Source organism: Alexandromys fortis, unplaced genomic scaffold (genome assembly GCF_014885135.2).
Source record: "Alexandromys fortis isolate MF-2015 unplaced genomic scaffold, M_Fortis_MF-2015_v1.1 scaffold_61, whole genome shotgun sequence".
Classification (NCBI taxonomy): Eukaryota; Metazoa; Chordata; class Mammalia; order Rodentia; family Cricetidae; genus Alexandromys; species Alexandromys fortis.
Window position 1 is genome coordinate 9,983,227 of NW_026067962.1, and position 17,500 is coordinate 10,000,726.

Genomic DNA, 17,500 nt, shown 5'->3' on the forward strand with positions numbered 1-17,500 from the left:
CCCCCCCCCCCCCCGCCCCGAGAGCTGAAGACTCTCTACCAAAACCAGGCACAAGAAGCCCTCTTTTGAGTCATCGGTCAGGGTTGTTCATGAGACTCCCAACATATTACAGGCTACTGCTCTTGCCGTTGACTGTACCCCAGAGGTGGAAATGAAGTCCCTCCTGCTGAAGTCATCCTGCACTTCAGAAACAGGGACCAGAGGCCCCTGAGCTGAAACTGATCTGAACGCCTCCTCCCCGAGGACCAGCTTTCATGATACCAAAAGATGCTAGGCAAGCTTCCAAAGAAGGGAAGCCACCAACAAGCCCGCCTGACCAAAGCTGCCTAGGAACCACAACAACAGCCAGCATGGCATAACTCTATGTATGGGTGCAGTAAGGGTGGACATACCTTATCAGTATCCAACAGCTGTCTAATGGGATTTAAGATCAAGAAAAGAGAAATGAAGTCTTGTCCTTTCAACTACCCAGGGCTAGAGAAATCATGGCTCTTGGAGCAGAATCTACTGGTTCAGGGCTGGGGCTGATCCAGGGCTTTCCCTGATATTCTGATGCTGAAGAAGGAATATAGCTCCTTCTCTAAAACCAGGAATACCCTTGGCAGAGACGGTGATGGCCTGGGGCCAGAGCCTTGAGGGAGGTCTGGCTTCAGATCCTGAGAACCCAACTCTGCCCACAATATGGGGCTGTGGTTATCAGTCCCAAGGCCTCTGTGTGCTCAGGCTGTAATTCTCTTGAGATATCCTGTGTTCCCCTTGTGTGACATTGTCTGATGAGCTTCCTGCTGATTTCACCCCATTTCTTACCCCTAAAAACAGTATAGAAGATGCTATACTGATGAATGAGCTTGCTTGGCATAAGACGTAGCTTATGCAAGATGTCCTGATGCCAAACTTTCCTATATTCTTCTTTATCTTCTCATCTCCTGGCCTCCTCCCACTTGAGACCCTGTCACTGAAGATTAACCTACTGGTCCAGGTCAACCCGCAACTACCACGGTAATAAACCAGCATAATTCCTGACTATAGTCTTAATATTTCATCTTCTACACACAGGTAAGTATAGCCCTCACCTCTCATCAAGGAGACTTCTCTTTGTAACAGATGGGGGCCAAAACAAAAGACCACAACCAATCAAAATACAAATGCTATCTCCAATTTGTCCCTAAAAAGTCAGAAACAAGTGTGTACTCACCCGCTCCTGGCCGGCAGTGTCCCAAATGAGGAATTTGTGAAGTTCATTTCCACAAGGCACAGTTTTGGTCATAAAAGATGCCCTGAAAAGAGAGTCAACCCCCTGCATTATCAAACCTTCACAGAAACTCATGAACCCACGTTAATGTTAAGCCTCAAGAAGACACCAAGAACTCTAGTCCCCTAGGGAGTGGTAATGAGAGTTGTACCGCTGTAAATAAGATAGCCAGCATTTTATGTAATCCAGCTAGATTTTCGAAAGAAAAAGAAGCTGTGGCCTGCAGGAATGGCTCAGTGGTCAAGAGCATGGGCTGCTCTTGCAGAGAACCTAAGTTTGGTTCCCAGAACTTACACAGCAGCTCAGAGCCATCTGTAACCCCAGTGCTAGGGGATCCAATACCTTCTTCTGGAGTCCTCAGACACTGCACACACGTGGTGTGCATACACATATGCAGATAAAATACACATACCCATAAAATAAACATAAACTCTTTAAAAGAAAATGCCGGCAGAAACAGATTCAACTGTCCTAGAATAACATTCTCTTGATATCAGAGAAATATTAAATATCTAGCCTTAGATGTAAAGTCATATTCTTAGAACAAATGTGAGGAAAAATGGTCTTATTTTATGACTTTAAAACTTTGGCATAGAAATACATCAAAACAGCATAATCAGAAAGTTGTCTTAACATACTCCCTGCGCTGACATGAATTCAATACTAGCAGCAAGTACAGAAAAATACAGCCAAATCTCAACCTGTCTGAATAACTGTAGGGATTATCTTAGCTAAAGTTTCTATTGCTATGATAAAACACCATGACCAGGGGCTGGAGAGAGATGGCTCAGAGGTTAAGAGCACTGGCTGCTCTTCCAGAGGTCCTGAGTTCAATTCCCAGAAACCACATGGTAGCTTCATGTGATGAAATCTGGTGCCCTCTTCTGGTGTGCAGGCATACATGCAGGCAGAATGCTGTATACATAATAAATAAATAAATAAATTTTTTAAAAAATAAAACACCATGACTAAAGAAACTTGAAGGAAAATGGGTTTATTTGGCTTAAACTTCCATATCACAGTTCATTGTTGAAGAAAGTCAGGACAGGAACTCGAACAGGACAGGAGCCTGGAGGCAGGAGCTGAAGCAGAGGCCATGGAAGGGTGATGCTTACTGGCTTGTTCCCCATGGCTTACTCAGTCTGCTTTCTTATAGAACCCAGGACCAGCAGCCCAGGAATGGTACCCCCCACAATGGGCTGGGCCTGCCGCTATCAATCACTCATTAAGAAACAGCCCTACAGGCTTGCCTACAGTCCAGTCTTATGAAGGCGTTTTCTCAATTGAGGTTCCCTCCTCTGAGATGACTGTAGCCGGTGTCAAGTCGACGCGACACTATCCAGCACGGGGATAAATAACACAGCATATGCATGGGTCCATTGAAAACGATTTATGGTACCAGTAAATCATCAAACACTTGCCGTTCTTTTCTTACCTCTTTCCCCTGAACAAGCGTTTTCTTTGTGCACATAAGAGGTGTAAAAAATCAAAAACACAGAATATTGAATATCCTCTCTTTATGCACTAAAGTTTCCCATTCATTAAAAAACTGCAAGCAGGGCCAGTACCCTGACAAGTTATGAGACGCTGCTGGGATGGCTAAGAAACACCCACATCCACCTGTGTGGATTCTGAGGTTGTTTGAATGGAATTGGCCCCCATAGGGCCATAGGGAGTGGCACTATTGGAAGGTGTGGCCTTGTTAGAGGAAGTGTGTCACTGTAGGGGTGTGGCTTTGAGGCCTCCTATACTAAAGCTCAGTGTGATACTTAGTTCACTTCCTGTTGCCTCGGATCAAGATGCAGAACTCTCAGCTCTTTCTCCAGTACCGTGTCTGCCTGCATACTGCCATGTTCCGCCATGGTGATAATGGAACGAACCTCTGAAACTAAGCCACTTTATTAAACGTTTTCCTTTATAAGAGTGGCCGTGGGTCACTCTTATATCTCTTATATCTCTTCACAACAATAGAAACCCTAATACAGAAGTTTAGTCTGGATGTAATTATAAGGTAGCAAGCAGGTAAGCGTAGGACGAGGGTCATTCCATAAGTCAGCTGCTGTGGGTGCTTTAAATATCATAAAAAATAAATAAATAAAGGACCAGAAGATTTTTCCAGAACCTAAACTAAAGGAAAAGAGGTAACAGCTGAATAGGAGCCTTGACTATATCCTGGATTCTGGGAAAGAGCTGTGAAGACTGTTTTAAGCACATTTAGAGGAGCTGGGATTGGGGCTCACGAATCTAATACTTAGCATGACTGTTCTCTGGCACGAACGAGGCCTTGTGCTCAAGTCTCAGTACTGCAAAAATGAAAATTAAAACCTATGACAATGAGTCACATGGGGAATTGGACTACGTGTGAGGTTCCATCACTGAGTCAAGGTAATTCCTGAGGTATCACAACAGTGTTTTTCTTCTTGGGTGACACGGTCTACAGTTTGGGAGGTTGCAGCTCAAGGCGTCTGGCCCAGTCTATGGCCTAGCGTGGTCAAGCATGGAGTTCCACAGTGTGCTCGGGGCTCAACAGAGCACTGTTTCTTCCGCCTCCGGTTCTCCTAAGAGGCTGAATGCAGAAACCTCATTGAGTCCCTGCGATTCCACACCCACCGCCAACATACACGCTCACACCAGAGGTTAACATGTGACACTGAGTGACCAAGCCGTGAAGTGAAGGGAAAGTCTAGGGTCCTGTGTGACACAATCCAGTATTGTCAATTCATCTCCCTTTAGAGGACTTAAACAAGACCTTCCAGACTACCGACAAGAGCAAATAGATTTAAAAATGGATCCTATTCTTTTCCACTAAGCAATGTGTATACCTCACACATGCAAAAAAAAAAAAAGGAAATTCAAGAAATGAGAATTAAGAAGAAAATAAATATCAGTTCCCAGTTCAGCACCTAGCCATGGCTGCTGCTAATAACTCAACTGTTTTTATACAGACTCTTAGTTGGAAAATGGATAATGCTCTATCTAGGGTTAGGCTTCCCACTTAATACTCTGTGAACCTTTCCATTTCAATGAACAACAATCAATATCAATCTAAAATGACAATATTGCATACCATGTTATGAGTCTTTTCAGCATTCCGTGGCATATGCTGTGTCCTTATATAATTGTTTCTGTAGACTTAATTCTTTTCCATTTTCTCTTCATTTTATTTGTGGGGTGATTGCTGGGGTTGAGGACGGGGTTTCGACTGTAATCACTCACCACCTGCTCTACCACTGAGCTATGCTTCCCTGCCTCCTTAGTCTTATTCCTTTTAATTTTTATTATTTATTTTTGTTTCAGACAGAGTCTTACTATATAACCCAGGACAGCTTTGAACTTCCTATGTGGCCAAGACTGGGCTTAAATTCATAATCCTCCTGCCTTAACCTCTTGAGTGCTTGGATCACAGGTGTGTGCCGCCATGTGCAGCTTTAGACGCAGTAACTAAAAAGCATGCTCCACTTTGGATACATGTACCAAGCTCAAGTTACACCAACGTACACATGTATAATTACGGGATGGTCTTCTCCTTAACCATTTTCCATCGTTCAAATTTTCCATGACCACATTAGAAAATGGCATCTTCTCTTTATTCTCATCTCCTGTTCCGATAGCTCACCCAATATCAAACAATCCTCCTAGACGGAGAAGGGAGGCTCATAAGACTCAGAAAGGAAAGGAAACGCAGAAGTAAACAAAACTCAGAAGACCCTACAGCTTACAAGATTCTCGAGGCAGGCTGAGAAAGATGGGTCAGGCGGAGTACAGGTGTGTGCCACCAAGCCCGGAAACCTGAGTTTGAGCCCCAGGACCTACAGGCTGGAAGGAGAGAACCAACTCCCTCAAGCTGTGCTGACCTCCACATGTGCTCTGTGGCATGCATGCATACATCACCCTCCCACAATAAACACTCTTTTATAATACAATAAAACAAGATTCACAAGGCAACAAGTGCATGGGTGCAGGCTGTGAGGGAGACTCCGGGGATGCCGCTTGCATGCCTGTACAGAGCCTGTAATGTAGCTGCCTTTGAATCAGCCATGTTTCACTATCTATGTGACTACCAGCATGAGTCACTGAGGTGACGTGGGCTTATGCTCCTGATGCAGAAACGATGTCCTCTTGCAAATGTGATTCCAGCAGGAAGAACAGGGCAGGCTTTGAGAACAGAGTAACTAGGTTTGTCATCTGTCTGTCCAGTTGGTATTGGTGGCACTGGGATCAAACCCACTTCATACAAGCACTGCTGTACTGAGGCCACACCTCCAGTTCTGCCTGGCTCAGTCTGAGTCAGGTCTGTATCTCTGTGACGTCCTATGTGCTCTGACCCATGGAAGCCATCACAATTAACCCTTGGGTCAGGGACGTGAACAGAATGGTCCACAGGATCAGGCAGGTAACAATCCAGTGGGTAGATAAGGCAAGACAACTATACCAACAAAAACAACAGTAATAATAAGTCTAGGAAATCCTCATACCATGTGCCTGGCTCTGAATGGCCAGGCAGGCAGCCATACCCCCCCCCATTCCATATCCATGGATCTCTCAAGAAAAGCCAGAAGCACAAAGTCTTCAAAATTGGCTGTGGTGAAGAGACACCTAATGGAATAGTGAAATACACCTGGGTGTGTCTGTGGGGGCATTTCCGGGAACTGTTAGATCATAAAGACTCTGACTTGATGGGTAGACTAGTCCTTTGAAGAGCTAATAATATAATAGCATTAATGAAAAGTAGGAAGTGAGGTCTAGGTATGATGTGGGAGTCTTCTGTTTTGTGTTAATTTCATTGGTTAAATAAAGAAACTGCCTTGGCCCTTTAATAGGACAGAAAATTAGGTAGGCAGAGTAAACAGAACAGGATGCTGGGAGAAAGAAGCCGAGTCAGGAGTCACCATGATTCTCCCACTCCAGACAGAAGCAGGTTAAGATCTTTCCTGGTAAGCCACCTGTGGTGTTACACAGATTATTAGAAATGGGTTAATCAAGGTGTGAGAATTAGCCAATAAGAGGCTGCAACTAATGGGCCAGGCAGTGTTTAAATGAATACAGTTTCCATGTAATTATTTTGAGTAAAGCTAGCCGTGTGGGAGCTGGGTGGTGGGAAGCGGCCCGCAGCTCCATCTACATAGGTAGAGGAAGTTGGTCACTAGGGCAAGTCCTTAGATGCTGTATCTTGCCCTAGCCTCTTCCTGTATGCGCTCTTTCTGCTTCTTGGACACCACAACCTGAACACAGCTCACCTCTACTCTAAGCTTCCGCTGCTATGGTGTTCTGTTCATCTGAAGGCAAGCAGCCATGGACGGAACCCTCTACAACCGTAAGCCAAGATAGCATCTCCTCCTTTAAATTGTCTTTTCAGCTATTTTTTTTTTTACTACAGAAAAGACAGTAACATATATTGGCTTAAAATTTTGAAAGCTCTTAATACCAGCACTCGGGAAGCAGAGGCAGGCAGATCTCTGTGAGTTCGAGGCCAGCCTGGTCTACAAGAGCTAGTTCCAAGACAGGAACCAAAAACTACGGAGAAACCCTGTCTCGAAAAAATCAAAAAAATTTTTTTTTTGAAAGCTCCATAAAGGCTAAACAAAACGAGCCCTCAAGCCAGAATTCTGGCTCACCAAGTTAACACACTTTGGGGTAGCTAATCTATCAAGCTTTTGGAACTTAGGAATTCCATTTCCATCATCCTCCAATAAGCCCACATTTTACTTGGGAAGTGTTCAAAAAAAGCCCAAGAAAAAAGCCTTATTTTTCTCTGAGACTGGAACTTAGAAACACCTTCTCAAAGCTCCAAAAGTGAAAATTATGAGTGCAAGTTAACTATGTCAGAAAAAGCCTCAGACGTTCTTAGACACACAGGAGAGCTGAGTCTTCCTGATACCAGAAGACAGTGAAGAGCAAAGTAGGCAGGAAATAAAGCAGCTCCCATAAGGCACTGCAGCTCCCGTAAGGCATCCCAACCATCAGAAACAATGTTGTCACTGCCAACTTAAGCTATGGGGGGAGGGAGGTTGTTCAGCATTAGATCATTCCAGAAAAGAAAAAAAATTTATACAAGAATAGCCCTAAATTTCTGGAGTTGAGATCAATCAAATCATTGGTGGAGTTGGAAATATTTGGCAAAAAAAAAGTGATGTCAAAAAAGAGACACACTTTCACTTACCCAATGGTGGGGCTGATGTTGTGGTCAAAGTGGTCCTGGACAAACCGACACACGATGCTTGATTTCCCGACCCCCGTGTCCTAGAAGAGAATGAAAGCATGACCGTGAACGTCCAGCAACTCTGACCTGAAATGAACACGCGACAAGAGGGCATGGTGACAGAACTGCAGGACCGGAAGAGAACGTCTGCTGTCTCCTACTAGAACATTCTATAGTGCAAAGAAAGAAAACAGGCATGGTAAAAGCAAGTCTAGAAACACATCTCACATCCATGCAGCAGTTAGCATGTTCCTAACACATACGATTCCACAGGTGGAGAATGGAGGAGGGGTGTAGAGAAGACACGTGGCATCCCGCCATGTTGGTAGAAACGTTGTCAGGTTAATCTGCCTCTCTAGGCAACACCCCCGGAAGATGTCTACATTCCAATTTCCACATCTCCAACATTGCCTGAGAACGTGGCAAATGGACACAAGCTGAAGTCTGCTAAGGTCTCATTCTTGACCAAACAGCTCTTTACAGCTAATCAAGACAGGGATCCCTTACACCATGGAAATCAAGCGCAGACAAGTGTCTCTACTTCCTTTCTAAAACCTTGCCAAGTGGTTTGGGGAACAACAGACCCAAATTCACAAGGGCCAAGCCCAGACAGATGATACCAGCAGTGTCTGGAGAGACAGCTCATGGCTGAGAAACGCAGCAGGCAGCAAGTCAGCTCCTGCCCGAGACTAAGAAAACAGCAGGCAGCTGAGGAAGAGGCTGAAATGTCGCAGGAAGGCACTCTAGGAAGCAAGAGAGGGCTATCTTTTAGGAAACCGGGACTTAAGACGTCAGGGCACATTAGGACGGAAGAGGCTACATAAGCTTAAGCAGAAGCCCCAGCTGGGTAGAGGAGGAAGCCCACATATACAGACACCAGGATCTCCCAGTTAAAGGGTATCGTGCACAACAGCTAACAACCCCAGGGCTTTCCACGCACTATGGACTGAACCTCTGAAGCTATGAGACAAAAGAAACCTTCCCTGCTTTGAGTTGCTTTTCACAGGTATTTTTCCACAGAAATGAAAAGCTGGCTAACCCAGACACCTTAGAGATATACAGGGGATATATATGGTTCTCGTGTTAAAGACGTGACTTCGTTTGTTTGTTTCCTTGTTATTTATTTATTAAGAGACAGTGTCTCTAGGCCGAGCCAGCCTTACACTTCCTATGAAGATGGATGACCTTGGACTGCTTCTCCTAATCCTCTCAAGTGCTAGGATTGTAGGGGTGATGGTACCACTGTGCCTTGTTTATATCTCTCTAGGGATCCAACCCAGGGCCTCGTGTGCATCTCCCACTGCTCTGACCAACCAAGTTACATTCCCAACTCCTAAAGGTATGATTTTGTTTTTTTTTTTTGTTTTTTTTTTTTTTTTTTTTTTGAGAGAGGGTTTCTCTATGTAGCTTTGGCTATCCTGGGACTCACTCTGTAGATCAAGCTGGCCTCAAAAGGTGTGTGCCACTACCTCCCGGCTTAAAGGTGTGATTTTTAAAAGCCCCAAGATTGAGGCTGGAGAGATGGCCCGGTAGTTAATAACACATGATGCTCTAGTTCAGTTCCAAGCACCCACACAACAGCTCTTGTACAACCATCTGGAATTCCAGTTCCAGGGGATGTAACACTCTCTTCTGCCTTCCACAGGCACTGCACACACTCCCGGGGCACAGAAAATACTTGTGGGCAATACACTCTAACACGTTTTTAAGTAGTCTTAATCAAGGGGCATATGAAGCGACGCAGAAAGGGTGCACGCCACCAAGCCTAATGGGCCGAGTTTAATTTCCAGGACACACACGGTAGAGGAGAACTCCCTCAAGCTGTTCTCGTATGTACGGATGGGCTTGCTACTCTAGCTCACCAGAGAAGCTGGTGTTTCACACGGGTCATCTCTAGAAGGCAAGGAGTGGACTTCGTGACTGTAAGATGATATTTGGAGGGCTAGCCTTCAGGTAAGCTCTGCTGTGCTGAGTTGTGGACTTGAAACATGGAGTCAGAGCAGAAGCCCCCGGGACTCAGAATGTGCACTTTCTGCATGAGCATCACAGCTGAGAGGATGTAGCATCTGTCATGGCTGGTGCACGGCAGGGGTGAAGACGCCACAACACCCCGAGAGTCAGGCCAGAGAGTACAAAAAAAGGAAGACCTTGGGCCAGGAGAACTATGGGCATTTCCAAGTGGTAGTTTTAGGGCACAAAGTGGGGTGAGCTTGGGTGTGTCCTGAAAACATGGGAGGGGAGGGGAGAGTGGAACAAGTCAGAGAGAGAGAGACACACACAGAGAGTATTAATTAATTTAAAAAAAAAATTTAAGAGTCTAATCAATGCCCGCTGCCTTTGGCCTACACGTTCCCATGGATTCTGGCCCAGGTGCCCTCACCACCCTTCCGGGTCCAGTTCATTTGCCCTCTTCAGCTGTTTTAAGCCCCTCCTACAGATGAATGTCTTCATGCCAGCCCCAGGGAAACGGAAACTCCACAGCTGCAATGCCCTGCCCTGCCCTGCCCTGCCCTGCCCAGGAAGGCACGGCAAACACCCCATGCCGCAAGCATTCCTCCAGGAAACCACTGTGTCCTGGAAGCTGCAACGCGGGCAGGATGGGGACCACACCCTCTCTGTACCCATACCCGTTTCTTTTTTTTTTTTTTTCTTTCTACATCAGGGTTCATGGTTTAAGAATTCTTTCTCAGGGATCTTCCATTGATTTACTCACTCTTCACTCATCCAGTAAGCACCCCCAAATTCCTGCCCTCCCTATACAGACAGTAGGGTCTACTCCACTGCTATGAGATACCAGTATCTCCCTGGTCTGTAGACCTCCTTGGTGGGAGATGGTAGGCTACCGTTCCTAGCCTGCAAGGGTCTGGGTGCACAGCAGAGTGTCTGCTCACTCCGAGGTGCCCACTCATGTCAACCCCAGCACCCAGGGCTCTAAAGCAGGCTCTCCTCCACCTGGCCCTCCTCTCCCCTCCCATCTTTTCAGGACACACCCAAGCTCACTACACTCTGTACCCTAAAACTACCACTTGGAATTATCTATAGTTCTCCTGGCTTTAGATCTTCCTTTTTGTACTCTCTGGACTGACTCTTGGGGTGTTGTGGTTGTGAAGCTCACTTGGGGAGCACACATTCTGAGTCTTGGGGGCTTCGGCTCTGACTCCATGCCCCAAGTGCACAGTAGAGCCAGCACTCCAAATACCATCTTACAGTCATCAAGTCTACTCTTGCCTTCTACAGATGGCCCATGAGAAATGCCATCTTTTCTGGTGAACCAGAGTGGCAAGCTCGCTCTCCAGTGCAGCTGGATCCCTGCCACAGGTACACTTTGTCATGTCTTACTTTCACAGTTTGACTCAATAGCTACTGCTTACACATTTCATAGGCAACATACAACAAAATATATTCATTTTAATTTGGCTAGAAAATAGAATATTTTGTAAAGCATAGAGCCAAGACATTTCTCTGACTGGAAACAGGTGGAGCTCCTGAACTCTGGGACTTGGGGGGGGGGGGGAGCTCCACCTTTGAAAAGCTGTAGTTCCCCTGATGACCACAAGAGGGAGACATGCCCACCTGTTGGCTGGAGAGCCCAGGGTGCCCTCCACTCAAGGACTTCCTTCTCCTGACTGGGATGAACCCACAAAAACAACTGGACTGTGACCCGCAATCATGGAGGAAAAGACCAAGTGAGTCATGACTGCCACACAAGGCCAGCCTGGTCTACAGAGCAAGTTCCAAGACAGCCAGGGCCACACAGATAAACCCTGTCTCAATGCGCAAAGGTCCTGGCTGCCCCCAGTTTAAAGGCCACCGTACTTTCAGTGAGCTTATGCTAATGGAAACTGGTCTATGTATAGTTTTTCCATTCTATATTTTGAGACCATCACAGCCTATCTTGTCTAATCCTCTGCTATTGCAAAAGCGGAAGCTCATGTGACTTCCTTAAGGTCATACAACAAACCGGTTGGGAAAGTCAGAAGCACATGTTCCCAGTCCCTGTCAGGCCTTCCTGAAGGTTAAATTAGTCTCCCAAGCCAAGCGCAAATTTTTATCAGACCTAGAGTACCCTGATTGTCCCCTTTCTGTTTTCACTTTGCACAGGTCAAGTTACTCAGCATGGTATGAAGACAGGGCCTCTGTTTTGATAATGCTGGGCAGGCGGCACAAACTCGTTCATCCATCTACGCAGGGATACACCATGCAGACAGCAGTGTCCAAGGGCAGGGGGTGGAAAAACTTAAGTTCTGGTTCCCGCAGTGAGACTCAACACGGCAGACTTAAACATGACAGAGCAACCAAGGCAGGGATGGGGTGCTGGTCAGCTGGAGTGAGGGTGGCTGGCTTCCTGCAGAGTACCTGTGAGCTAATCACTTGAAAGTAAGCTGCAAATTATTGTTATTTCCCACCTTGCCACCGGTCTGCAGCACTCTACAGGGGAACTGGATCCACCCGCAACATTAGCCCGTAGGAAAACTGACTCTCATCTCAAAGACAACTTACGCCAAACTAAACCTAACTTCCAAGTCTTTAGAAGGAGCTGAGTTTTCCCAGGACTGGAAGATCTTCATGAAACAAAGGACTAGCTAATCTGGACTCCAGGACCATCATACTGCCAATATCATACAGGAGCAGGGATGAGTGTAATAATTAGATTGACAAAGAGGAAAGTGTGTATTCGCTGACCACATATAAAATCCCAGGCACGAAACTGAACAGTTTATATGAAAAAGGAGCATCTAACATCCCTGAAGCATTGTGTGTGTGAGAGACAGACACAGAGAGAGTGCCCATATGTGCATGTGTATATATACAGGTGTGCACATGCATACAAGTGTGTATGTGCATGTGTGGTGCTTGAGATGGAAGCCAGGATCCTGAGCACTAACCATTGAGATATGCCCTTAGACCCCACGGCACTAACCATTGGGATATGCCCTTAGACCCCCCCCCCCAGCACTAACCATTGGGATAAGCCCTTGGACCCTAAATATTACTCTTACCTTATAAATACTTTCTATTCTGGAACTCAAATTATTTCTATTACACAAAGGCGGGGGGAGGGAGGGAGGAAGGGAGGGAGAGAAGGAAGGAGGAGGAAAGACTCATCACACACATCTTGCTCATTGGGTTTCATTTTCTGAATTTCATTTTGGAGATTTCTCTTTGGCTCACCTTCCAGTTCTTCCTACAGACACACCTAACAGGATAAGTGGAGCACAGATAATTCCCAAATATCGAATATATTCTTTTTCAGCTGTATATTCTTACTTTAATCCATTTTTATAGACTTAGGGGCCTTTATTTGCTTTTATCTTTGAGACAGGGTCTCTCTAGGTAGCCCAGGCTGGTCTCTAACTCATGATTCTCCCGCTTCAGCCCCGTAAGTACAGGTGCTTCGCTTGTGTGGCACCGCGCCAGGATCCCACCGTCTCACCCTTACTCCCCAGATAACTTAAGAGCAAGGACAATTTTGAATGAGGAAGAAGAGGAAGTTTATTTCCTTCGCTTCCTGTTTTTCTTAGAATAGCCCCCACCGCATCCGGTCATTTTCGGAGAGCAGTTTGTCACAATGTGCAAACTCTGCACAACTGCACAGAAACTTGAGTTCATCTAGTGAGTCTTTGGAGGTATTTCGTGTTAAAAATAAAATAACACAGATTTTCCTTCTGGGGCTGTATGGCAAAGGAACCAACCATTCCTTTGCAAAGTTCCCTTTCTTCACAAGCTCTTGATTGAGCAAGACAAGTCACCCAACAAATGGAGGGGGAAACGCCTCAAGTTCCCATCCCCAGAGGGAGCCCCTGATCATATAGAATTTTTTTTACTGAGACACCAAGCTCTAAACTCGGGGTTTCTACTGTGACATAGTTTGGTGGTGCTTTTTGTTGTTGCTGTTGTTACTTTTTTTCAAAACACTTTTTATTTCTCCTGCGTTGCCAAGACAGCAAAAGAGTGAGCAGAGTTGTAATGGACAGCTTACAAAATGACTCCCAGTGGTCCCAAGGGCTGGGGACTCGCAGTGCGTAGCCTGACTAAGGACTTGCTCCTCAGAATACGGCAACCGTGTTGCTTGTCCCTACTGCGGAATGTGAGTATCTCCATCCCCACACGCCCCTCTACCCCTTCACCTTCTCTCTAGCGCTTGTTCATCCTTATGAAGCAAGCTGCACAAGGTCCCAGAGACAGGGAACTGAGAGAGACCCCAGCACAGGCCTGCCATAAGCTACAGGGTACTACATTCTGTCAGCGGCCTCAGACAGAATGTGGAGGCAAACCCCGTCCAGGTCCACCTTGGCATGACTGTGGTCCCAGCTGACACCAGGTGGCAGCTTTGTAAGAGATCCTGAACAGGGAGGCCTATATATAATTCATTCACAGGTTCCTGACCCACAAAAACTGTGAGGAAACAAGGACACGTTGGTTTGCGTTGGTTTGCGCTGGTAAGTGGAGGGCCCACTTGTTTGTTAAACAGCAGTGTGTAACTCATGCAGCTGTAAGGGAGGACACATATGAAGCGCCAACTCCACCCAGAAGGCTGCGGGTTGGACTCTTGCAACAACCTCAGGGAAGGCGGGTGAGACCCGTTTTGGTTAGCTAGTTGGCAGTGGGAGAGGCTGGCATAGAATGGAGGAGGGCAGTACTGCAGAGGGCTTAGGAGACTCTGCTCTGGGAACGATTGTGTTGAATATTCCACAGAAGTCTCTGGACTAGGAGAAAGGAAAACGACGGCATTGCTAACCTAACAAAATCGACAAAGGATGATTTCACACTAGTGGCAAACCTAAAGTCAACAAATGAAGGAAGCACCTATGACGAGCATAATTCAGTTGAAGAGTAACTCTTGAGAGGAGAAACCAGAGCAATAGATCAAAATCAGAGAAACTAAGGAGAAGATACCGGAGCGATCGATCGAACAGAAAGCAGAGAAACTGACCTCGGAACCTGCCTTTCAGATTTCATTTCGGAGCTGCTTTGTGTAGGCACTAACACAGTCCTCTGCGGCCTGCTATGTTGTTTTACCAAGTGCCTTTGCATTGCAGCAGAAAACTGTCCTTCATTTGATATCATCGCATCCACTGTGACTCAGCAGGCCATCCATCACCAAGCCACCAGGCCTCCCTCCCTCCACAGGTCCTTGGTTGGCAGCCTTGAGGACCAGGACACACTTGAGAGGAAATAGCAGAAGCGCCCCAAGCCCCCCCTCCACATGCTCCCCCCATCATCCTCCACATCTGCCCCCCCCCCCACCGTCACAAGCTGAACCGCTGGTGTGGGACTGAGGAGATGATGCTCCCTTCTCATCTCAGCGCCTCAGGTCATCCTATTAACACCTCGTAAAAGACACTTTCTAGCAAAGTCTTGGGCAAAGAGGCCCAGCAAGCAATGTGTAAGAATGTGAAGTCAGGATCCAGACTCTCTTCGCGCGGACACTGACAGGGGCTGTAACACATCCCGCTGTCGGAGCTAGCAGGCTGCTGGTGCCCTGATATTTCACGCGGAGGTGCCACGTATTGCTCCCCGCTTCTTTCCCTGCCTTCTGCCCGAGAGCCAGAGATTGGCCAAACTCTTGCTGTGAAAACCCCCACTCCCGCTCGATGTATAAAAAGACACACACACCCACACACCCCATCGCACAGGTTCTGCCCCTCTTCAGAGATGCCGCTGCGCTGTCTGTCTCTGGTGCTGGGAACCAAAGTCTCATTGGAGCCCCTACCATGCCGCTACCCCTCTGTCTGTCTGCCTGCCTTCCAGTCTGTTTATGGCATTACTAATTCTCCTTCGTCCATAGAAATGTGTCTCAGTGTCCTTTGGAACCACCTGCCCTGTCCAAAATCTAATACAATGACTTCCGAATGTCCATAACTGGCTCTTCCTGGGACTGTGCCCACAGCAACCACCCTGGCTTGCTACTGCCCCCTCCCACCGTGCTATCTGTACTGCTTACTCTCCTCGTTGTTGTAGGTCTCGTGGACCAAATCTGCCACTTAAGGGAGGGAGGTTTTATTTGGCTCCCAGTTTAAAGGAGCAATCTATGGTGGTCCGGAAGACACGGCAACAGGAGCCGTCGTGGCTGTGAGCGCAGGGCGCAGCTCGCTTCTAGTTCGGCTGATCGGCGAACCAGAGAGTAGGTCGAAGTGAGCCCGGGCTATAAAACCCCAGAAGGCCCCGCCTCCTAAGGGCTCCCAGTTTCCCCACACAGTACGCCCACTAGAGGCTGATCATTCCAACACATGGCCCCAGGGACACTGCACACTCAAAGCCCAACACTTCCCCTCTCTTCCTTCTGAAGCAGACACAGCCTGTAAAATCACCCACGAATAGGCAAGAGTCTCGGTGCCCAGAGCTCCCGTGTGGCGCTTTGCTCATTAGGAAAAACTGATGGCAAAGCTTCTGTTCATACCACTATGATAAAGAGGCGAAATTAAACTCCGTTCCCATCCAGAGCACAGCTCCCTATGGAGAGAGCTCGAGTCCGCTCCCTCTCCCCATCTCAAGCAAGCATATGCCTCCTCAGCCCTTGGTTATGGCATCCCTGGAATTCTAGAAATGGACCTGAGGGTGTCTGATATCAACCACATGCACACACATGAAAGCCTGTATGGGCAGGTGATTTTTTTTTTCTTGGCAAGATGGTCCCTCGTGTGGCTGTTAATGTGATCTAAGCCCTAGATGTTAATTCTCCTACCTAGAGAGAGTTGACATGTGGAGAAGCCTGGCAAAGGTTGCTACAGTCTGGTGTCAAGATTTTGCCAGCTTCAGTCAAGTCACTTCTGCCAAAAGCATCAGACGTGATCACGTGACCCCGCTTCATGCTGGGGTATTCCTCTTGTTCTGGGAGCCAAGGTCATGGTTTGGAGGCACAAGTTCACAGACACTTAACTTAATCTGCATAATAAGTTACACAAATTTAAGTTATACAAAATTACGTACGCCATTCATCTACCAGAAAATATGCCTGTCCACATTCTAGTTTTATAAAAATATGACTGGTATTATGAGGGGAAATGAAAGATAATTGGATGAGCTAAGAAAGACGGGGACTGCTCCAGGAACGACAGCTACACTCTAGTTTTAGAGTGGAGGCTTTTGTGGTTTCCCTCTGTGCCCTCACTCTCTCCTGAACGGTCAGGAAGATTGCAGTGACATTGAGGCAACCCAGCCAGCTTACAGATAATGATTTGGTCAGATGTACTAAAGGAAGTCTGTTTCTTCACTTGGTGGTTTGGACCCCTTCAGGTGCCAAGAAAGCTATTCCGGTCCTTCCCCGAACTCAGCATGCTTCTGCTCCACCCGGCTCTGATTGCCCCACCTGAACAGCGGCTTTGGGAAGCTGGCCTCTTTATCCACGAGCCGAGCTTCTCCCACAAACTAGCACAGAAACTCTTTCCACGAGTCTGTCACCCACAAATACATGCTGAGGAATCCGTGCCCGATATCTTCCCTCTGGGTATGCGGCTGACAGTCTCTCTCCGAAACACGGATCGTACCCCAGGAGGAGTTCTCAGAGTCGCAGCCAACGCCGAGCGTTCGGGGTCCCTCTCCACGAACTTGCCTTCCCACAAATGACTCTACAGAGGAAACCATGTGGCCATGAATGCCAGGGTCAGCCAGGGTACACTCTGCCATTCTGCTGAGCACAGGAAGAAAGCATGGAGCTGGAGGTTTTAAGTTGCATTGCTTCTTCATGCCGGATCCCAAGCAGGGAATTCATTTCCCCTTCTCACCCACAGCTGGAGCACAGAGGCTATGTGTCCAGCAGCATTCCCTTTCAGTCCTTCACAAAACCAGAGCACCCTGGGCCGGCAGATCTCTCCCTCCACACTCACATCTCCCCAGACTCCCCAGGTAGATTCCCCCCCCCCCCCCCCCCAACCTGCTCAGGTGAGGCTTGTTTGTCAGCTGGGGCTACAGTAATTCTACACTCGCGAGCTCAGTTTCCAGAGAGACAATAAAACCTTGTGAAGAGAAGAGGGAAGCTGAGCCTGGACCACACCTGCAAATCCCCTGGTACAGAGACACAAAGACACAGAGGCAAGTGAGCGCGCGTG

The 17,500-nt window shown here is 47.2% G+C and overlaps 1 protein-coding gene across 1 annotated transcript in view; it reads right to left on the minus strand.

Annotated features, from left to right (window-relative positions):
* Positions 1-17,500, minus strand: part of Rab31 (RAB31, member RAS oncogene family) — a 120,670-nt gene that overhangs the window by 69,186 nt on the left and 33,984 nt on the right. The window contains exons 2-3 of the mRNA XM_050153521.1: positions 7,413-7,492; positions 1,196-1,277 (exon numbers count right to left, since the gene is read on the minus strand). Coding sequence (XP_050009478.1) covers positions 1,196-1,277; positions 7,413-7,492 — 162 coding nt within the window. The remainder of the gene's footprint in view (positions 1-1,195; positions 1,278-7,412; positions 7,493-17,500) is intronic.